Source organism: Haemaphysalis longicornis, unplaced genomic scaffold (assembly GCF_048455015.1).
Source record: "Haemaphysalis longicornis isolate Haplotype H1 unplaced genomic scaffold, Haemaphysalis longicornis Haplotype H1 scaffold_5, whole genome shotgun sequence".
Lineage (NCBI taxonomy): Eukaryota > Metazoa > Arthropoda > Arachnida > Ixodida > Ixodidae > Haemaphysalis > Haemaphysalis longicornis.
This window is the reverse complement of record NW_027526385.1, coordinates 151,768,859-151,785,549: the sequence shown is the minus strand read 5'-3', so window position 1 is coordinate 151,785,549 and position 16,691 is coordinate 151,768,859. Positions and strand designations below refer to the sequence as shown.

The window sequence follows — 16,691 nt, the reverse complement described above, 5'->3', positions numbered from 1 at the left end:
TCAGAAACCATTGGAATCACTCTAGAAGGGATCCGCATCCTTCCGGTACCTCAACTCAGGATCCTAGGCCTCTTGATCCAGGCAGACGGCAAGGCAACGGCTATGATCAGGAAAATCAAGCTCGCGTCAGACCAGATCTTGAGCATGATCAGGCGAGTGGCCAACAGGCGGAGGGGTCTGAAAGAATCAGACACATTGCGCCTCGTTCAGGCCTTTGTTACCTCAAGAATTATCTACGCAGCGCCGTATATGCAACTCCTGAAAAATGATGTAATACAACTTGACACAATAATCAGGAAAGCCACAAAGCAGGCCCTGGGTATTCCCACAAACTCGTCCACAACAAAATTACTACAAATGGCAGTCCACAACACAGTAGCCGAGCTTATAGAAGCCCACCTGTCCAATCAAAAGGTCCGCCTTAGCCATACCAAGGCGGGCAGAAGCGTCCTCCGCAAGATCGGATGGGAGCAATCCCACTATACCTGCCACGGCCAATTACCCGAAGAGTGGACTGAGAAGATGGAAAGCAAACCATTACCGCGCAACATGAACCCCACAAGGCACGCCGGACGGCGCGACGCCCGGGCCAGAGCCCTCTCCAGGACCCTGGAGGAAGACGACACTGTCCTCTACACAGACGCCTCCCTGCCCAAACACTCCACATGGGCAACGGTCGCGGTCACCGGGTTGGACAAGCTGGTCACCTGCGCATCGATCAACACTCCACCTTCAGAGGAAGCAGAAGAAGTGGCGATAGCCCTCGCACTCCTGCAACCTAACGTCACCAAGATCGTTACGGACTCACAAGCTGCGTACAAGAACTACAGATCTGGCTGGGTGTCCCTTGCGGCTCTAAAACTCCTCGAAAAAGCTAGGCCTCCTAAACAAAAGATCGAATTAGTTTGGGTCCCGGCCCACTCCTCTGTTGAGGGCAACGAATATGCTCATCAACAGGCCCGAGCGCTGAACTCCCGGGCCACCGAGGAGGAGGGAAGGGGATGGCAACCCATCACCAGCTACACAGATATAGTCAAATATTACAGGGACGGTAGGAAGACATTCCCACACCCCCACCACTCCTTGACTAGAGCAGAACAAGCAATATACAGGCAAATACAGGCAGGCTCCTTTCCTCACCCCTGCCTCCAGAATAAAATGTACCCTGAAATCTACAAGAACAGATGCCCTCACTGCAATCTACTAGGCACTCTCCAGCACGTCATAGGAGAGTGCAATTTCTCCAAAGACCGCCCACCACCTATACCCATAAGTAATTCGCCTACTATCCTCACCGTTGACGAGCGATGGGAGATCTTGCTATCCAGCCCCGCCCTGGAAGACCAGCTCCGACTGATCCACAGGGGCCAGGCGGCCCTGGAAGCATATGGAACCCGTGAAGAGGGAGCCACCCCATCGGGCGCTTAACGCGCTCTGTCTGACAATAAAAGTTCTCCTCCTCGCCTGCGTTGCGTCGGCGCGTTAAATCCTACAATCAATTATCAACACGACGACGACGACGAAGGCGAGAGCTCCTGATGTGGCGGAAGCACACGCGAAAGCCTGGACGTCACCGGGCGGTCGCCGCGAGGCACGCGCTCACGTGGCTCGAGGTTTTCTGTCTACGTCAGAGACTAGGCGCCTACCCTGTTAGCCGCTCTTCTTGTACACAGACGAAATAAGAGCCTATTGCAAAATCTCGCATAGCCTTTTCTTGCAAATTCCTGCATAGTGCACACTTTCATTCCTGTATTTGTTGTGCAGTTATTCTGATCAACAATTTTTTTTTCTCCAAAATTTAGTCTCCTAAATCGGGCACATTAGCCCCAATATATCTCCCGATCCTGGCCAATCCCCCAAGTGGGTATGCGCCACAAAAAAGGAACAACAACAACAACAACTACGCCGGAAGGATTTGTGTCGCCCTATAAAGCTCTGTTGTTAAAAAATTGAAGGGCATTCTGCCCTTAGAATGGGGGTGAGCAGCGGAGGTGTAAAATCATCGTCTTCTCCTACGACGTTCCCGATCGTTTTGTTATCACTATCATATACGCCGAGGGGCGTACTCGTCTCTGCAGACACATTTCTGCACCAAGTATTTTGAACTAGCGTCAGATAAGCCGGCGACGACGATGCGGCATCGTGAGCAGAATGAACATAATAACTTTTGCCAGCATATCCTAAGAACAAGCCTTCAAAATATTAGGAATGGCAATCCCGTCGAGCCTGACCGATCGGCGTTACCATTGCCACCACTGCATTCACCCCCACTGCATTTAACTTCGTACCCCATTAGAGCCAATATTTTATTTTGCGTGAATTTCTGTAACCTATACCTTTCCACTTAGAAACACAAATACGCTAAAGCGTTACACGCACTCTTCGTACCCTCTGTAAAAAAAATGTGTGTTAAACCCCAACCACCTTAACTTCACAAAAGGCGGCAAGAGGGCACTTGTTCCAGTGTCTTCAGAACCACCACCCCTCTCCCCCGCCCGCTCCAAACCAACCTGAAGCCCAGCACTTGTTAAAGCCATCCACAAAACAGAAAGAATACATAAAATACGTGAGATGTTTCAAAAAATGAGTCAAGGAATCGCAGGTGTTACGCGAATGGTTTATTAAAACAAAAATACTAGCTCTAATTCTAAAAAATAAACTTCCAAAGCATGATATCAATAGAGAACGATTGTCATCAGAGCGGTGCATTGTTATCAACAATGGTATGCGTTCCACGAAATTAAAAGAAAAATTTCAGAGCCCTTCCACCCGAGAACAGAGAAGTGCCACAAAAGGCAAATGACGGTGTGTTATGATACGAATGGAAAATAAAACAGGCTGTTTTAAAGCTAAAGAAAAAGGAAGTAAAGCGTATTTTTGCCGGAAACTCGTAGTTTGATTGTACTTGCTGTATTCGGGTTTACATTGGGGATTTGCTATGTTGAATTATAAGCACAGTGGACCGATTTCTACACTAGGGACACACACGAGTGTTGGGTAGGGACAATGGCGTTTTATTACAGCGTAGCTATGCCAATCACGGCGCAGGCTCTAGTGCGGCGCGTAGGTGACTGCCTACGACCGTGCATCATTCTTCAATTTGTGGGGCAGAGACGCACCGTTACATAAGAGCCGGCGATGGTGGAGAGCAGTGTAAAGTGTGGCTTTAACCACACTCCTTGCACAAAAAGTGGGAAAGCCAGCCGACAAGGACCAACAGCTCACACCGGTATCCTTAAAGCCGGCTCCACCTTTAAACCCAATGGCTCTGCTGGGAAGATACTTTTTAGGGGCAATATAAGATTATTACTATGAGAGGAAGATGAAGGGCGCGGTGCTACATGACCCTCGGTTTCCAGCCCCGGCGACGAAGCTATGTTTCGGCGCAGCCTGCGGGCAGCGCGGGCTCCCCATGGGCACTTTGTAAATAATGTAAACAATCGCTTATCACCTACAACCGTAGTTCGTGCCACTTGTCCTGCCGGCACGTACCAATACGAAAATATGGAGGCCTTAGGATATGTTTTATTTTTATGAAATTTTTTTTTTCATACGCAGAACACACGCCACTGAGTAAACTGAGCCTGAGGAGCGGACGAGACGCAGCCGCCCCTTACCGACGATCAGCGTAGGTCGACTGCAAGAGTTAACCTTAATGCAAAACAGATGGAAAACCAAGTCCCCGAGTTCTCGTTCACACGAGCGCGAGAACTGGGGGGGGGGGGGGGGGGGGGGGGATTGGGCATGCAGGCTCCGTGCGCTGGTGTGGTGACGAGACGGGCACCTGACCAAGCAGCGCCACCTCTGCCCATTGGAGGCGTTGAACGGACGTTGATATCGCCAGCGCACTGTCCACGCAGTGCCCGCGCTACGGTGCGATTAATAATTGCCCAAACCAGCGCGCTCGTTTGGACCGTTTTTGAACATTTTTGAACTTATAGAAAGAATTTGTTTTAATATTGCTGGGTAAAGAATTCCAAAAAGATATCGCTGAAAACTGTATTCTATGTGTACCATAATTAGATCGAATGTTAGGAAGCAAGAAATTGTTTTTACTCGAAAAACGCGTGTTCTTCGTATTAGTAATCATGCGAACCGGGAAAACGTCTAATACGAGTTTATTATTAAGAATTTTGAAAAATAAGATACCGAGGCTGTAGCGATAAATTTGAGTTAGAGGCAAAACCCGAAGCTGTTGAAATAGTGGAAAGGAGGAATATCGACGGGGTGCAGAGTTGATGACGCGAATAGTTTGATTCTGTAATGTAACGAGGGGTAACAAATGAGTGGCGTAAGAGGTACCCCGGGATGTTATAGAGTAGGTTGAATGACATAGAGTAGGTTGAATGACAGTGAACTAAAACAAAGTATAAGCCCAGAAGGATTTGAGTGTCAAAATAAAATCCAATCCAAGCCAACCCAAGCCAATCCAATCCAATACCCCTCGCGAGAGAGTGTTCGCTATCAGAGAGGAGAGGGGGTGAGCGGCGGAGAGCGCAGCTCGCGCGGCGAGGAGAATGGGGGAGGGGTGTGGACGGAAAACAACAATGCCGTATGGAGGGACAAGGCGAGTGAATGAGATGCAGTCGCATCTAAAATAAAAAAGGTGCTTAAACACACTACTAACGCTAAACGTTACTTCTATTGGCTCCACAGCATTACGTCCCTAAGAGAAAATCAAAACATCCCCCTCGCGAGGGGCACGATCAAATAACGCGGCGAGAGAGGGTGTTGCGAGCGGAGAGAAGGCGAGGAGGACGCGGGGGAGAGGGCGCACCTGTGGCCGACGGTTGAATGAGTCAAGGATATAAGGCGCGTGCGTAACCTTCCATTCTGTGTCGGCATTGTGGAGCAGTCGGTAGAGCGCCGTGTACCTTGCGTTCCGCCCGCAGAGTCGTGGGATCGAAACCTCGCGCCGGAAGACATTATTTTTTTATATAGTGTAGGGGGAGCGATGCGGACTGCGGGATGCGGACTACGGACGCCAACGCGGGTGACATCGTGAGTTACTGAAATGCTCTGCATTTAAAAACTCCCCCCACCTCCCCGAAAGGGATCGTGCGGAAATGCGAATGCATTGGGTGCACCGATGAGTGCGCTGCGGCAAGCAGTCACGGAGAGGGGCGCGCGCTCCACTGCATTTATATATATTTTTCCGAGCGCAGCGAGCGGAGAGAGGGTACGCCGCGCTCCTCCTCTCCACTCACTCTCCGCTACTCCGCCCGAGCTCCGCGATGCGAGCGCCCTCACACGCCGAGCGCGCTCCTCCTCTCCCCTTGCCCTCCGCTACTCCCGCCCGAGCTACGCCGTGCTCCGGTTGCTAGGCGCGCCACAGCTGTTGCTAGGCGCACGCCGGCCAACGCACGACAACCCCCGACTAAGAAATGCATTCGCATTTAATATGGGCGCGCCCGAATCAATGCCCTTATACCGAAAGGCGCCTTTAAAAAGGCGTATTTCGGTATAAGACGCGCTTTAAATTGAAATTGAAATTGAAATTTCATTTATAAGAAAAGTGTAAAACGTGGTATAGCCAGCTCACGCCGCGAACGATTTTACTGCGCCCGGGAGGAGCTACAGGAGCCACCGGGTACAAGTTAAGAACGGCAGTAGCTCACGTAATGTATCACGCCGCCGAAGCAACGGAGCCGGATGTCTACGCGCGCGCAACCTTCTTTCAGACAGTCAAGTAGAAAAAAAAAAAACAATGCAACGATGCTTCACTGCACGGATATTGCCATTCGATGGCATACTGAGGTTAAAATGAATATTGTAAACCCGCTTCTTTACGGGTCTGTATCCGCTGCCATGGTATAGTAGATGATGTGAACAGGAGTACTGCTACATATGCGTGCTGCCCTGCGGTATGATATCATACCGCATTTGTTATCAGCAGGACCCCTTACTGGCTGCGTATTCTTTCGGAGGGCACAAGCGGCCTATGTAATTCGAACGTGCGCGTCACTCGAAGACACGCAAACACACAAAAAATGAGTTCCCAAAAGCGAGGCTAGTAGGAATACAAAATCACAGGCTCAACATGCGATGCACTGCGCGGGTGACGCGATGCGAGCGTTCACACACAAACACAACATAAGCACACGCTTACACGAACGCATGCAGGCAAGCACACGCACAGACGGACTCCCAAATCCACTGAAACAGAGACACAGCTTTTAGTTCCAGGAAAATGTGGAAAAAAAAAGATGCGGCTAATTTTGCACTTTTAGTTGAGGAAACCGTGCACCCAGGTCTCCACTGGAAAAAATATTTGTATACTGGGCGCCCTTTCAACAACACGGCTGCTGAAAGGAGCTGCGTTTCCTCCAACGCAGCTGCGGTTTCGGGGTGCCTCGCACGGGCTGAAAACGCTCCGAGCGCGATCGGAGTCAAGGGCTTCACAACGTTGAGGTAGCACAACCTGCCATCGCAGCTGCATTCCAACTTTGCTCATAACGAAGCACCAGGCATGTGCACAGCCTCGAAAACAGAAGTGTTGTGACTCCCAGTCTGCCATCCGTGTTCAAACCAATCCTGGTGTGCACAGAGGAGTGTTACTCTAGCTTGCGAGCTCAAGTACTGACCTTGATCGAGTTAGTTGTGCTTTGCTTGTAACCAACGCAACTAAATCACATTGCCTAAGTTACTCTGACAGGGCGGCGATGGGCCAGAGTCCTTAATGTACTGAGTGCAAAGGAGTAACTCAGCTTGTGCATATCCTCAACGAAGGAGTGAGGAGCTTTATTTTATTTCCACCAATCTCCTCGTAACTGTATTTCTTTCGAGGGCTCACTGGTTCGCGCCTTTCGAAAAAGATCGTTGGGAAGATCGCCTAGAAGTAGGCTTAACGAGAAGAACAGCACAGCACCCAGGACGTTCTAGACGGGAAAGCCGGAAGTGGCCTGGGCATGTCCTCCCCGGCGGGAAAAAGCCTCGACGCCGCTGACTGCGCAGTCTTTGGAGTGCTCACAATTCTCGGATACGCTGTGGGCCTGTACTTCTCCTTGGTTCGTCGGCGGAGTTTGCAAGCAAGTATATCTTCGTAGCAGCTGTATCTAAGCTGCAGCAGCAACTGAGACCTTTTCGGGCGTCGTGCACGGCAGTAGGACTATTCGTTGAAAGGCAATTCGTAGTAGGTCAACCCACAGTAGTGTAATTCGTATTAAGGCAATTTGTCGAAATCACGATTAGTCGTATCGACGAATGTGCTAAAAAACTGTGAAGTGGGCTAGTTGGTACCGATTCATTCTACTACTGTGCGAAACAAAAGACTAACAACACAATTCTATTGAGGAAGCAAGCAATCTATGTATAATAAAAGAATGATTCGCGCCTGCGCAGAATTAACGTATTGTACATAAAAAAATGATAAAAATTATGCAAAAGACATTCATCAAGCTTCGCCGCTTGTATAGTATCTCACGAGGACCATTTGTTCCTCTTATCTATAATAAAGCAGAGTTATTTCGGTGTTCTAGAGTATACTGCTACATAGCCATGGAAGACGCAGGGTTCTTCAAGGAACACAGTTTATTGAGGCGAACTTGCGCTCCACAAATACCTCAAATGAACACAAGCATCGAAGAACCAGTCCGACGTCCACAGACGTTCTTGGGCGAATCGAACGCCATGGCGTTTCCTCTGCCCAAATTTATCTATGGTGCTCTCGTTACTAAAAATGTCGATTTAGACCAAGAGAATTTTAGATTAAACGAGAGCATATCTAGTAGATGATTTGCTCAGTGCTTCGGTTCACAGTGCAAAAAAATCCGTAGCGAACCGTCATTTTCCGGCATCTTTCAGCTGATAGCGATCGACTGCGAAAAAAAGATGCTTGGACAAGTTATTTTATACCAGATATATCCTGTAGGCCATTAAATGGATTTTATAGGGAGTATTACGCACCAAGGCGTAACCAATGCAAATAGTTATTCCAAAACAAAGGAAGTCAACCATTGATCAGAATAGAAACGTTTGACGCAGTTTTCATGCTGCTGTCCTAATTGAAGCGCGAAATGCGGCATCATATATTTTCCGTATTCTCCGTACATACGGAATTCATACCGACAATGATTTAGAAGTTCTGGTGGTCGTACAGAGTTAAAACCGGAGTCCATCGTTTTTAATGCAATAGCGTACTTAATTATCACGTGTTCTCCATAATTCCGTATTTACGGAACGTTTCAGAAGGGTAGTGTTTATATTGTTGCTACTAATATGACTTCTGCTCCTGTTAGTGCTAGCACTACTACTATACATACTGTTTCTCTTTCTTCTTTAGTACTGCTACTATTACTGTTACTATTTACTGTTACTAATGCAACTACTACTACTGTTGCCACTGTTCCTACTAGTACTACTACTACTTGATTCATTGCCTGAGCAATGATTATACGGTTTGAAGATATTAAAACTGTAGAATTTCAGGCAAAGATTTGTGCAAGGTTTTTCTGGCAGCACTTAAAACGTGTGACGACTGTGATACCACAGGCCAACCAGGGTGAGGCCACCACATGAAAAAAGTACTGTTCTCCGTACGCGACGCCAGGCCACGTCGAGGCGGAGCCGTCACCCGGCTCCTGCCTACTGCAGGGTTTGTTTCAATAAAGTCCTTTCCAGTCCAGTCCAGTCTATTTTCCATTGCGTCCCTGTTGTGTCTCTGTAAAACCCCTGTCAACACTCCTCTCTCGAAAAAAAAAGAAGTTCGATTGTGCTTAGATTGGGGACCCCCTTAAATTCCACGTGAATTTACTTTCGACAAAAGGCTTTGCGAATGCCTGGAATTATTAGCTTGCCCACTCAAAATTTCAGTTACAAATCCGCCGAAGCGTTAATCCCGGTTAGAGAGGGACCGATTTCCAAGATAAAGCCCCGCAGCTGGAGGCTTTCTTTTGCTGTTGATGTACCTCCACCCTGGAAGAACAATACGGGCATGTATCCTTCCCTTCAAAGGCTTCGTCCGGTTTATCTCGGGAACACACGGCCGCCGAGCTGGAAGCGTTTCTCGGTGGCCGCAGCCTGCCCGCTGCAGCGCTGGCCGTCTCCGTCTTGGCGTCCGTGGTGAACGGCGTGTCCATTGTGGGCTTCGTCGGGCACCACTACGCGCACGGCTTCCACGTGCTCTGGAACTTGTGCTGGGTGCCGCTGGCGTCGCTGTTCGTGGCCACTGGGCTCGTGCCCCTACTGTACGGGATGCGGGTGACGTCCATCTTTCAGGTGGGTTGACTCGACAAGTGGGGGCAAGCGAGGCGCTCATGCTGGCAGCAAAACAGATGGAAAATGGGCTGAGGAAAAGAAGAAAGGATGAAAGATGTATTGGTGGAGCGTGTTGTAAAGTGAAAACATCAACAGAAGTTGTTGCTGAGAGAGTTGGTTCGTACTTGAATGAACAGAAAACGTGGCGCTAAACACACGTGGACAAAGACAAGATGCGACAGACACAGGCGCCACAGGCGTACCTTGACTTCGTCCACGTCTGTTTAGCGCCACGCTTTCTTTTCATTCAAGTATGAAACCGCCATATAGCACTGTTTTATAGTATGCGCTTGTATCGCCCACCGTGCTGGACCCAGTGCCTCCACTCTGGAATAAATAAATAAATAAATAAATAAATAAATAAATAAATAAATAAATAAATAAATAATGAAAAATAAGAAATAGACAGATAGATAGATGTAACTTTATTAGGGAAAGGGCTGGCTCAGAGGCCTATAGGAATGGTAGGGCGGAAAAGGAAGGAGTAAAATTAAGAAATAAATAAGAAATAAATAAGAAGTAAAAATTAAATAAAAAATACAGGCGGACCTTTGGGGAATGCGTGAGTTTCTGACTTCTGCCCCTCCCAGACATGAGGCTCAGTTTAAGCGCGCTTAGCTCTGGCCACAGAAGCCCACAATACGGCGTTTCTCGCACGCCCCTAGCACCCCATGCCAACCGTGCTTTGTGTCCCAACCGTCTCGGTGGTCGGCCTCTCGTCGCTGTCATTCGGAAAGCGTTCACGCGTCTCTGCACTCCGGGTACACTCCGTTTTACAACACCTACAAGCAGTGACGGAACGCGCCCAGACGCCGTGCAACGGGCGCGTCTTCCACGGCTTGCATTTGACGCCTCTTAGGAAGGTTTTGGTAGCTACGCGGACGGAGCGCCACCGCAGCCAGTATCGCTTCGTGCTCGTCTTGACGCACCCATTTCCGCACGCGCTCTATCGTTCCGTGTTCTCCTGGCACTCGGTTTCCGCGGATCAACGGTGCAAATTTTTGCCTACATGCCCCATCTATTGTTCACGCCTACTGATCACGCATTAGTAAGTAATTATTGCTCACTCAGTAATAACCCCACAATATATCGCCCAATGCTGCTTTACTGTTCGTAACTTATTATTGCGGGAGCAATAGACATCACATGTGGGCAAAAAATCGCACCGTTGGTCCGCGGGCGCCGATTGCCAGAAGAAGACGGAACGACAGAGCGCGTGCGGAAATGCGGGACGCCATGCCGAGCACCGAGCCGGGAGCGGCATTGGTTACCGTGGTGCTGTGTTAGCACTACCACTTTCTCAACTGGTTTCGTCACCGCCTGTACGTTTGGTAAAATGGAGTGTAATGGGTGCAGGGTAGAGTGGGCCGCAAATAAGGATGGAATGGGAATCACAGCGAAAAAATTCCGATGACAGCGGACAACACAAAGAAGCTGTAGGCAGCCGGTGCATCTGCTGAAGCGAGCAGAGGACCAATGAGACGGCTAGAACGCAAAACACGGCTAACAGGGTGTACCAGGTGCGTGGAAGAAACATTTTGCTGGCTTGTAAAGCCGTAGCAAGTCTTGCGCATCGAGCCCATTCTCATATTGGAGTGTAACAAGATATAGGTGCTGACGCAGTGTTGAAGATCCGCCAGTGGGTCCACCATTTTGCCTTAGTTCAGCGGAGTAGCCACAAATATCTTTGGGGAAGTGTTACGCGCCTCCGGTAAAAACCAAACAAAGGAAAGCGATCCAGCGCCCCAGCAAAAATTTAATCATTGTCGGCTTTAATACACCGACACCCCGCTTATTTTCGTATTTACATTATAGTACTAGTCGATTCGCATAGGCGAAAAAAAGAGTAAAATGAAAGGGACGGAAGGCAGATGTGGCGCTCACAAAATTTCTGGGGTGTTCTGACACCGAAAAACCCCCGCATGCTTCACTGCCATCCTAGTTATATCCAGCTTATAACAAGAACCAACTTCTAAGCACAAAACTCACGGTTCTACAAATAACAGGCACGGTACGTTCAACATTGGTTTATATCGGTTCCAAAATGATGTGCCGACTTTTCTTATCTGTAGTTTTGAGGTGGGTGTTTCCCTCCGTTTCAAGGGAAACCAACTAATTTATTACTGTGCTTTGGGCTTAAAGGAGCCATGAAGACAAAATACAAGTTCGGTTCATTAGAAAGACTGCTTAGTCCTGATAACAATGATACCAAAATCATCGCAATCTTCGAACAAATAACGGAGACATTAAAGAAAATGTGTGAAGCAGTCGCGACCCCCTAGCCAATTTCCCGCAACTTTTCTATGACGTCACGGAACCTTGTTGGTGCAATTGGCGGCCGCCTAACTGACCTGTCGCGACGACACATGACTGGACGTCTGTAATGGGGCCTCTAGTTCCATTTACCGCATCACTTGAATGCTAACGTGCAGTTAACGCACTGGAAATTATGTTTTATTGTTGGCCCGTATGACGTCATTCTTGCTCATAACACGTCACTGTGGCGGAAAATTTGAACGTTTTTAAATAATTCTTGCTTTTTTTTCGTTAAAAAACATCTTTTGTGGCTGTAATGGAGCTGAGTGAGATACTGAATTCTAGTTCTTTCAAATTAAACGAAGTTGTATTTTCTCTTCATGGCTCCTTTTATCAAAATTGCAGGTGTCATCTATAAAGCAGCTCTCGAAATTTATCGCTGTCAAGAAAATAGTATATAGAGATATGTGCGCATTTTTTGCATGACATGTGTGAGTTTATCCCATTTCGAAATCAGATTATAGTCACTCTCGCGAACCCAACTGCTCGCTCACCATATTTATGTAATCATCCATGTTTCATTCAAATTTCATTTTATTTTTATAAATTTTAGTACCTGCGTCTCCGCTTTGACAACAAGGTCGGCATCACGGCGTGCGTCATTTACTTCTTTCTAAGCGTAAGTAATTCAACCTAACTTCTCTTTTGTGAAGTGACAAAAGCGCGAAGCAATTACGGTATTAAAACTAACACAAACAACACGATTGAAAGCACGCGAGCCCCGCCTTACTCATTTATGGTCGAATTGAAATCTCGCATAATCTAACAGCCGCTTATAATTTCAATTACTTTTAAGCACGCGTCCGAATGTTGTTTTTTGCATGAAGTGGGGGGGGGGGGATATGTCGTATAAAATTTTGATGGCGAAATGTCTCTGGCCGCTATGCAAATTGATGAGCTTGCTTTCCCAAAAATTGCGAACATATTTTTTTTATGAAATATTGAAAGCCACAATGAAGGGCACCTCAAGTTTTATCATTTACTCCATATTATTATTGCTGTTGCAATCCGCAGTCTTGCTAGTAAATACCTTTTTTCGAGAAATTCGCGATATTGGGTACTAAAATATCCCCTTCATCTATAGATATTACAGCGTTTACAAAGTGAAAGAGTTGCTAGAGGGGCAAGAGTGCAACTACAATTATCTAAAAACATTAGAGATCAATAATAGTACTTTTGTTGTACAAACTTTAAAGCGAATTTGTTTATTAATATGAAAACTGCTGACTGTAATAAATAAGACTCCGGAAAGAAAAACGCCGTACTGGCGTCATCAGTTGTAGTCGGGGGTTCGATCACGGACGAAGGAAACGGCACACATCACTCAGGTACGGTGAGAGTCAATCAGGTTCATTGAAACAGCTGTGAGGTGAAGTACCACGGCCCATCTTTCGTGAGTGCAAATCCCTCTGTGCCTACACTTGCAAAACAAATGTACCGAAATTTCGGCAATATTAAATATTGTTAAGCAGTCATCATTGCATAGCGCAAAAAGCGAAACTGCCGTCTGTGTAGTTTCCAATCAGTTTCGCGATACATTATTAACAGCATCACTGGTTTTCGGTTCAAAGACGGGTGATCACGTGTTTCGTTGATATAAACAACATTTCTTTTTAAAATAGCTGCAACAGTTTTCCAACTTTTTCATAATCTCAAACGCTTTCTGAATGTAGTCAACAAGCGCTTCTAGTATTTAGATTAGGCGGCCACAAAGTACCTCAGCCTAATATTACTACGCCATCAGAAAACTTGTAAACTTGCTCAGAAAATTTTTTTCTCCTTATCGCCGTGGGCGTGGTTTGCGCGCTTGAATGACGTCGTTCACATGGTATCGCTGCTATTGCCTAGCTCTTTTTCAGTGGCAGAAATGAACGCATTTGACAGCCATTTAAAAAAATGGCAACAAAAGCAGAGCACGTAGGCGCTACAGGATATGCCTGCTGCGACGAATAAAAATGACAACATAGTTCTAATTCACAAAAACGGTGACAGTCAAGACCTTATGAATTACAGGCTGATCAGCGTACACAAGCTTTTTAGAGTGTTACATTCGGGAAGGCGTCCTCGAACCGGGCTCCGTCGCCTCCGTCATTTGAGGTAGCATGGTGGTGAGCAGCCAGCAAAAGTTGCTGCCTTGGTGATGACGACTGGAAAATGAACGCAAACTTACCTGGTTTATTGCATAGCGAGAGATTAGCCGAGGCAATACAGGAAGAACACCAATCCGGTCGACGTTACAGTACAGTACTCGAGCTGAGTGACAGCACGGATTCGCTGCAGTAAAATGAATGCGAACTATCCAACGAGATGGCAGTTTATACACAGTAGCCATAATAGCTGCGCGGCTTCCACAATGCTACTGTGCCCACGGCCCTAAAATAGCAGGAACACACACTCTTTCGAGAGTTCGTGAGGGGCTGGCAGTAGCGGCGCTGGTTGAGTCTTACAGAGGGGGGAGAGGCTATCTCTGCTGGGGCGCGGACTTCGGCGGGGCACGACTCTGCATGTAGACCCGTTGGCTGTCGCTGCAACGGTTTGAGTCACCGAGAGCGAGGCGCCCACGCACTGGCCGTTCTCCGGCAAGCTGTAACTTGTCCGAGGCAGCTTTCTTACACAGCACCAGAGCACTCCGCAAAATCCAGTATGCGCGAACATGGTAGCGGCACACGGAATCGTAACAAGAGGTATTCGCTAACTGCATAAGCAGCCGCCTAGATTTCTAACAAGCGAAAATGACGCATTGACGCTCTGTGATGACGAGAACATATAGATTTCGGAGTGTGCTTCCAGGTACGGAAAAAAGAGGGAAAACGTTTTTGTACAGTGCTATACGGGCTCCGTTAAAGTAACAATCATATCAGAACACAAGCTACCTTTCTCTTTGGGGGGTTAGATTCTAGTGAAATGGTTTCAAGGCTCCATTAGTGTTAGAAATCCCGAACGTCGGTCAATAAATCTCTGCTTCTTTATTTCAGCAAACTCTCGGCGCCGTAGGTATCTACAGTGCTGGAATCGGAATTTCAACAAGTGAGTTAATTGTTAAGTTGTGTCCTGAATAGCTTAATGTGCAATGGTCGAGTTAAAATACATTCCTAATGGAGAGCGCGGTGATGACGACCCGCGTTTGGACAGCTCACTCACAAACACGGGATTTTTGTTTGTGTAAAACATTGAGTGCAGTGCATTCACATGTCTTACACATATATTTCCTCTTTCCGGCTTCATTCACGCGAAATGTTTCGGGTTTCCCAGCCCTGACTTTTCGGTTTAAAGGGGTGGGAGCAAAAGATCGAGAACACAGTCGCACTTGACGAATGGCACAAAAACTGTCGCCTCTCCATACAGTGGAGTAATAGAACAACGCCACACGAGCGCACACAGACAGACAGACAGACAGACAGACAGACAGACAGACAGACAGACAGACAGACAGACAGACAGACAGACAGACAGACAGACAGACAGACAGACAGACAGACAGACAGACAGACACACAGGCAGACAGACAGACAGACAGACAGAAAGCGGAAAAAAACAGTCCCCCTTACCGGGCTCCCCCAGAGGACCCCCAAAACAGCTTCAACTCGCTTGCCGGAAGCGCACAAAAACCGTCGACCGGGACCCATTCTCACCCAGACACTCGGTCACCCATAAAGACTGACAGAACAACACTGGACGACCCTCTTCCAAGACATTGAGGCAGCGCTTCGGGATGACTGGTAGCAGGAACCCCTCCTTAGCGGTGCGGGAGCCTTTAAAGAAGGGCAAATAAGCAGGGTGTCGAACCGGAACCAGAACCGAACCGAAAACCGGAACCGAACCCGAATTTTTGCCCGGAACCAGAACTGAACCGGAACCGTATTTTTTCCACCAATTTGGAACTGAACCCGAACCGGAACGAATCGAAGGAACCGTTCCGAACCGGTTCCGGGTCCTCAAAAATGTGATTTCTAGTTTTCCATTTTGGTACCCTACCTTGCGTCTGAAGATATTTTGCCCCTCGCCAGACAGAACCATGAAATATTTTGCGTAGTCTGCAGTTCCCAAGACCCATCATGTTGTCTTCTAATTATTGCCCTCAATTTAATGTAAAGTTGTCCGTATATACTATCAGTTTGCGTTAGGTACTGCCCATTTCTCGCAATTATCTTTTACATTTAGCATAACTTTACTTATAACGCATATTACGAGGCAACATATCATGAAATATTCTTCATGGTTTCTATCTACATGGTGTTTAAAATCGTGTAAAGTTTTCAATGTGTTGTTAATTCGCATGCATCCCTATCCGCTTGTGAAGGCCTTCAGGGACACCATCAACAATAAATCCACATCTTCCACTTATTCTAGTTTGAATGGGCAGTTATATACAAACAGCACTGAGACACAAACACTCGCAGTTCTCAAAATTAACGTCACTTTTTCTTGTATACAGTGCCGTTGTGTCCTTTGGTTACTGCTCTAAGAGAACATGAGATATAAAAAAATGGGGAATCCTAATTTCCACTTTTAAAGTATATTTGATAGCATTTTCATGTTATCTTGAATCTGCTAAACCTTAAACTTATAAGGCGGATGGATTGAAGTCGATTAGTGCGGGTTAGTGGGTAGACTGGGGTGAATTAGTTAGGTGAGTGAATGAGCTTATGTGAATTAGTTGGACTGGTGTGTTGATTAGTTTGGATTAAAGGAATTAGTGGGTCAGTAAAGGCGGATTCGACGGTCGGACCAAGCATGATATCTTTGGGGTCCTTCGCATTTGGAAATTTTGCAGCGTTCTCCTTCTCGACCAATCAGGAAATTTTGTCCCGCACAAAGTAGCCGCAAAGTTATGTGACGACCGCCTGAATGCTATGAAAGGTCTTTCTTTATGCCCGTATTGCGCCATTATGTTGTTGCTATATTAAAATTGACATGTCGGACTAAAGTTAATAACTAATTGCCTAATGCATATTTTATATTCGTCAAAGGGTTTTCAAAACGTGTGTATATATGAGGGGAGACAGTTGGAAAGAAGCTAAACTGCAAGAAAAAAAGGGAGGAACGATCAACTGGTTTGATGCAGGAGACGCCCGATAGCATTCTTCTATACATTCTCTTTCTTTGTGTTACGGTTCTGT

At 47.1% G+C, this 16,691-nt stretch overlaps 1 protein-coding gene across 2 annotated transcripts in view; it reads left to right on the top strand.

The window, feature by feature from the left end:
* The first annotated feature begins 6,434 nt into the window (after positions 1 to 6,434).
* LOC144139457 (putative sodium-dependent multivitamin transporter) overlaps positions 6,435 to 16,691 on the top strand; it is a 53,155-nt gene continuing 42,898 nt past the window's right edge. The window contains exons 1-4 of one of the 2 annotated variants that reach the window (XM_077671792.1): positions 6,435 to 7,028; positions 8,953 to 9,216; positions 12,125 to 12,190; positions 14,547 to 14,598. In XM_077671792.1, the coding sequence (XP_077527918.1) occupies positions 6,909 to 7,028; positions 8,953 to 9,216; positions 12,125 to 12,190; positions 14,547 to 14,598 (502 nt within the window). In that variant the 5' untranslated portion in view covers positions 6,435 to 6,908. The remainder of the gene's footprint in view (positions 7,029 to 8,952; positions 9,217 to 12,124; positions 12,191 to 14,546; positions 14,599 to 16,691) is intronic. The other variant, XM_077671793.1, reaches the window with a different exon arrangement.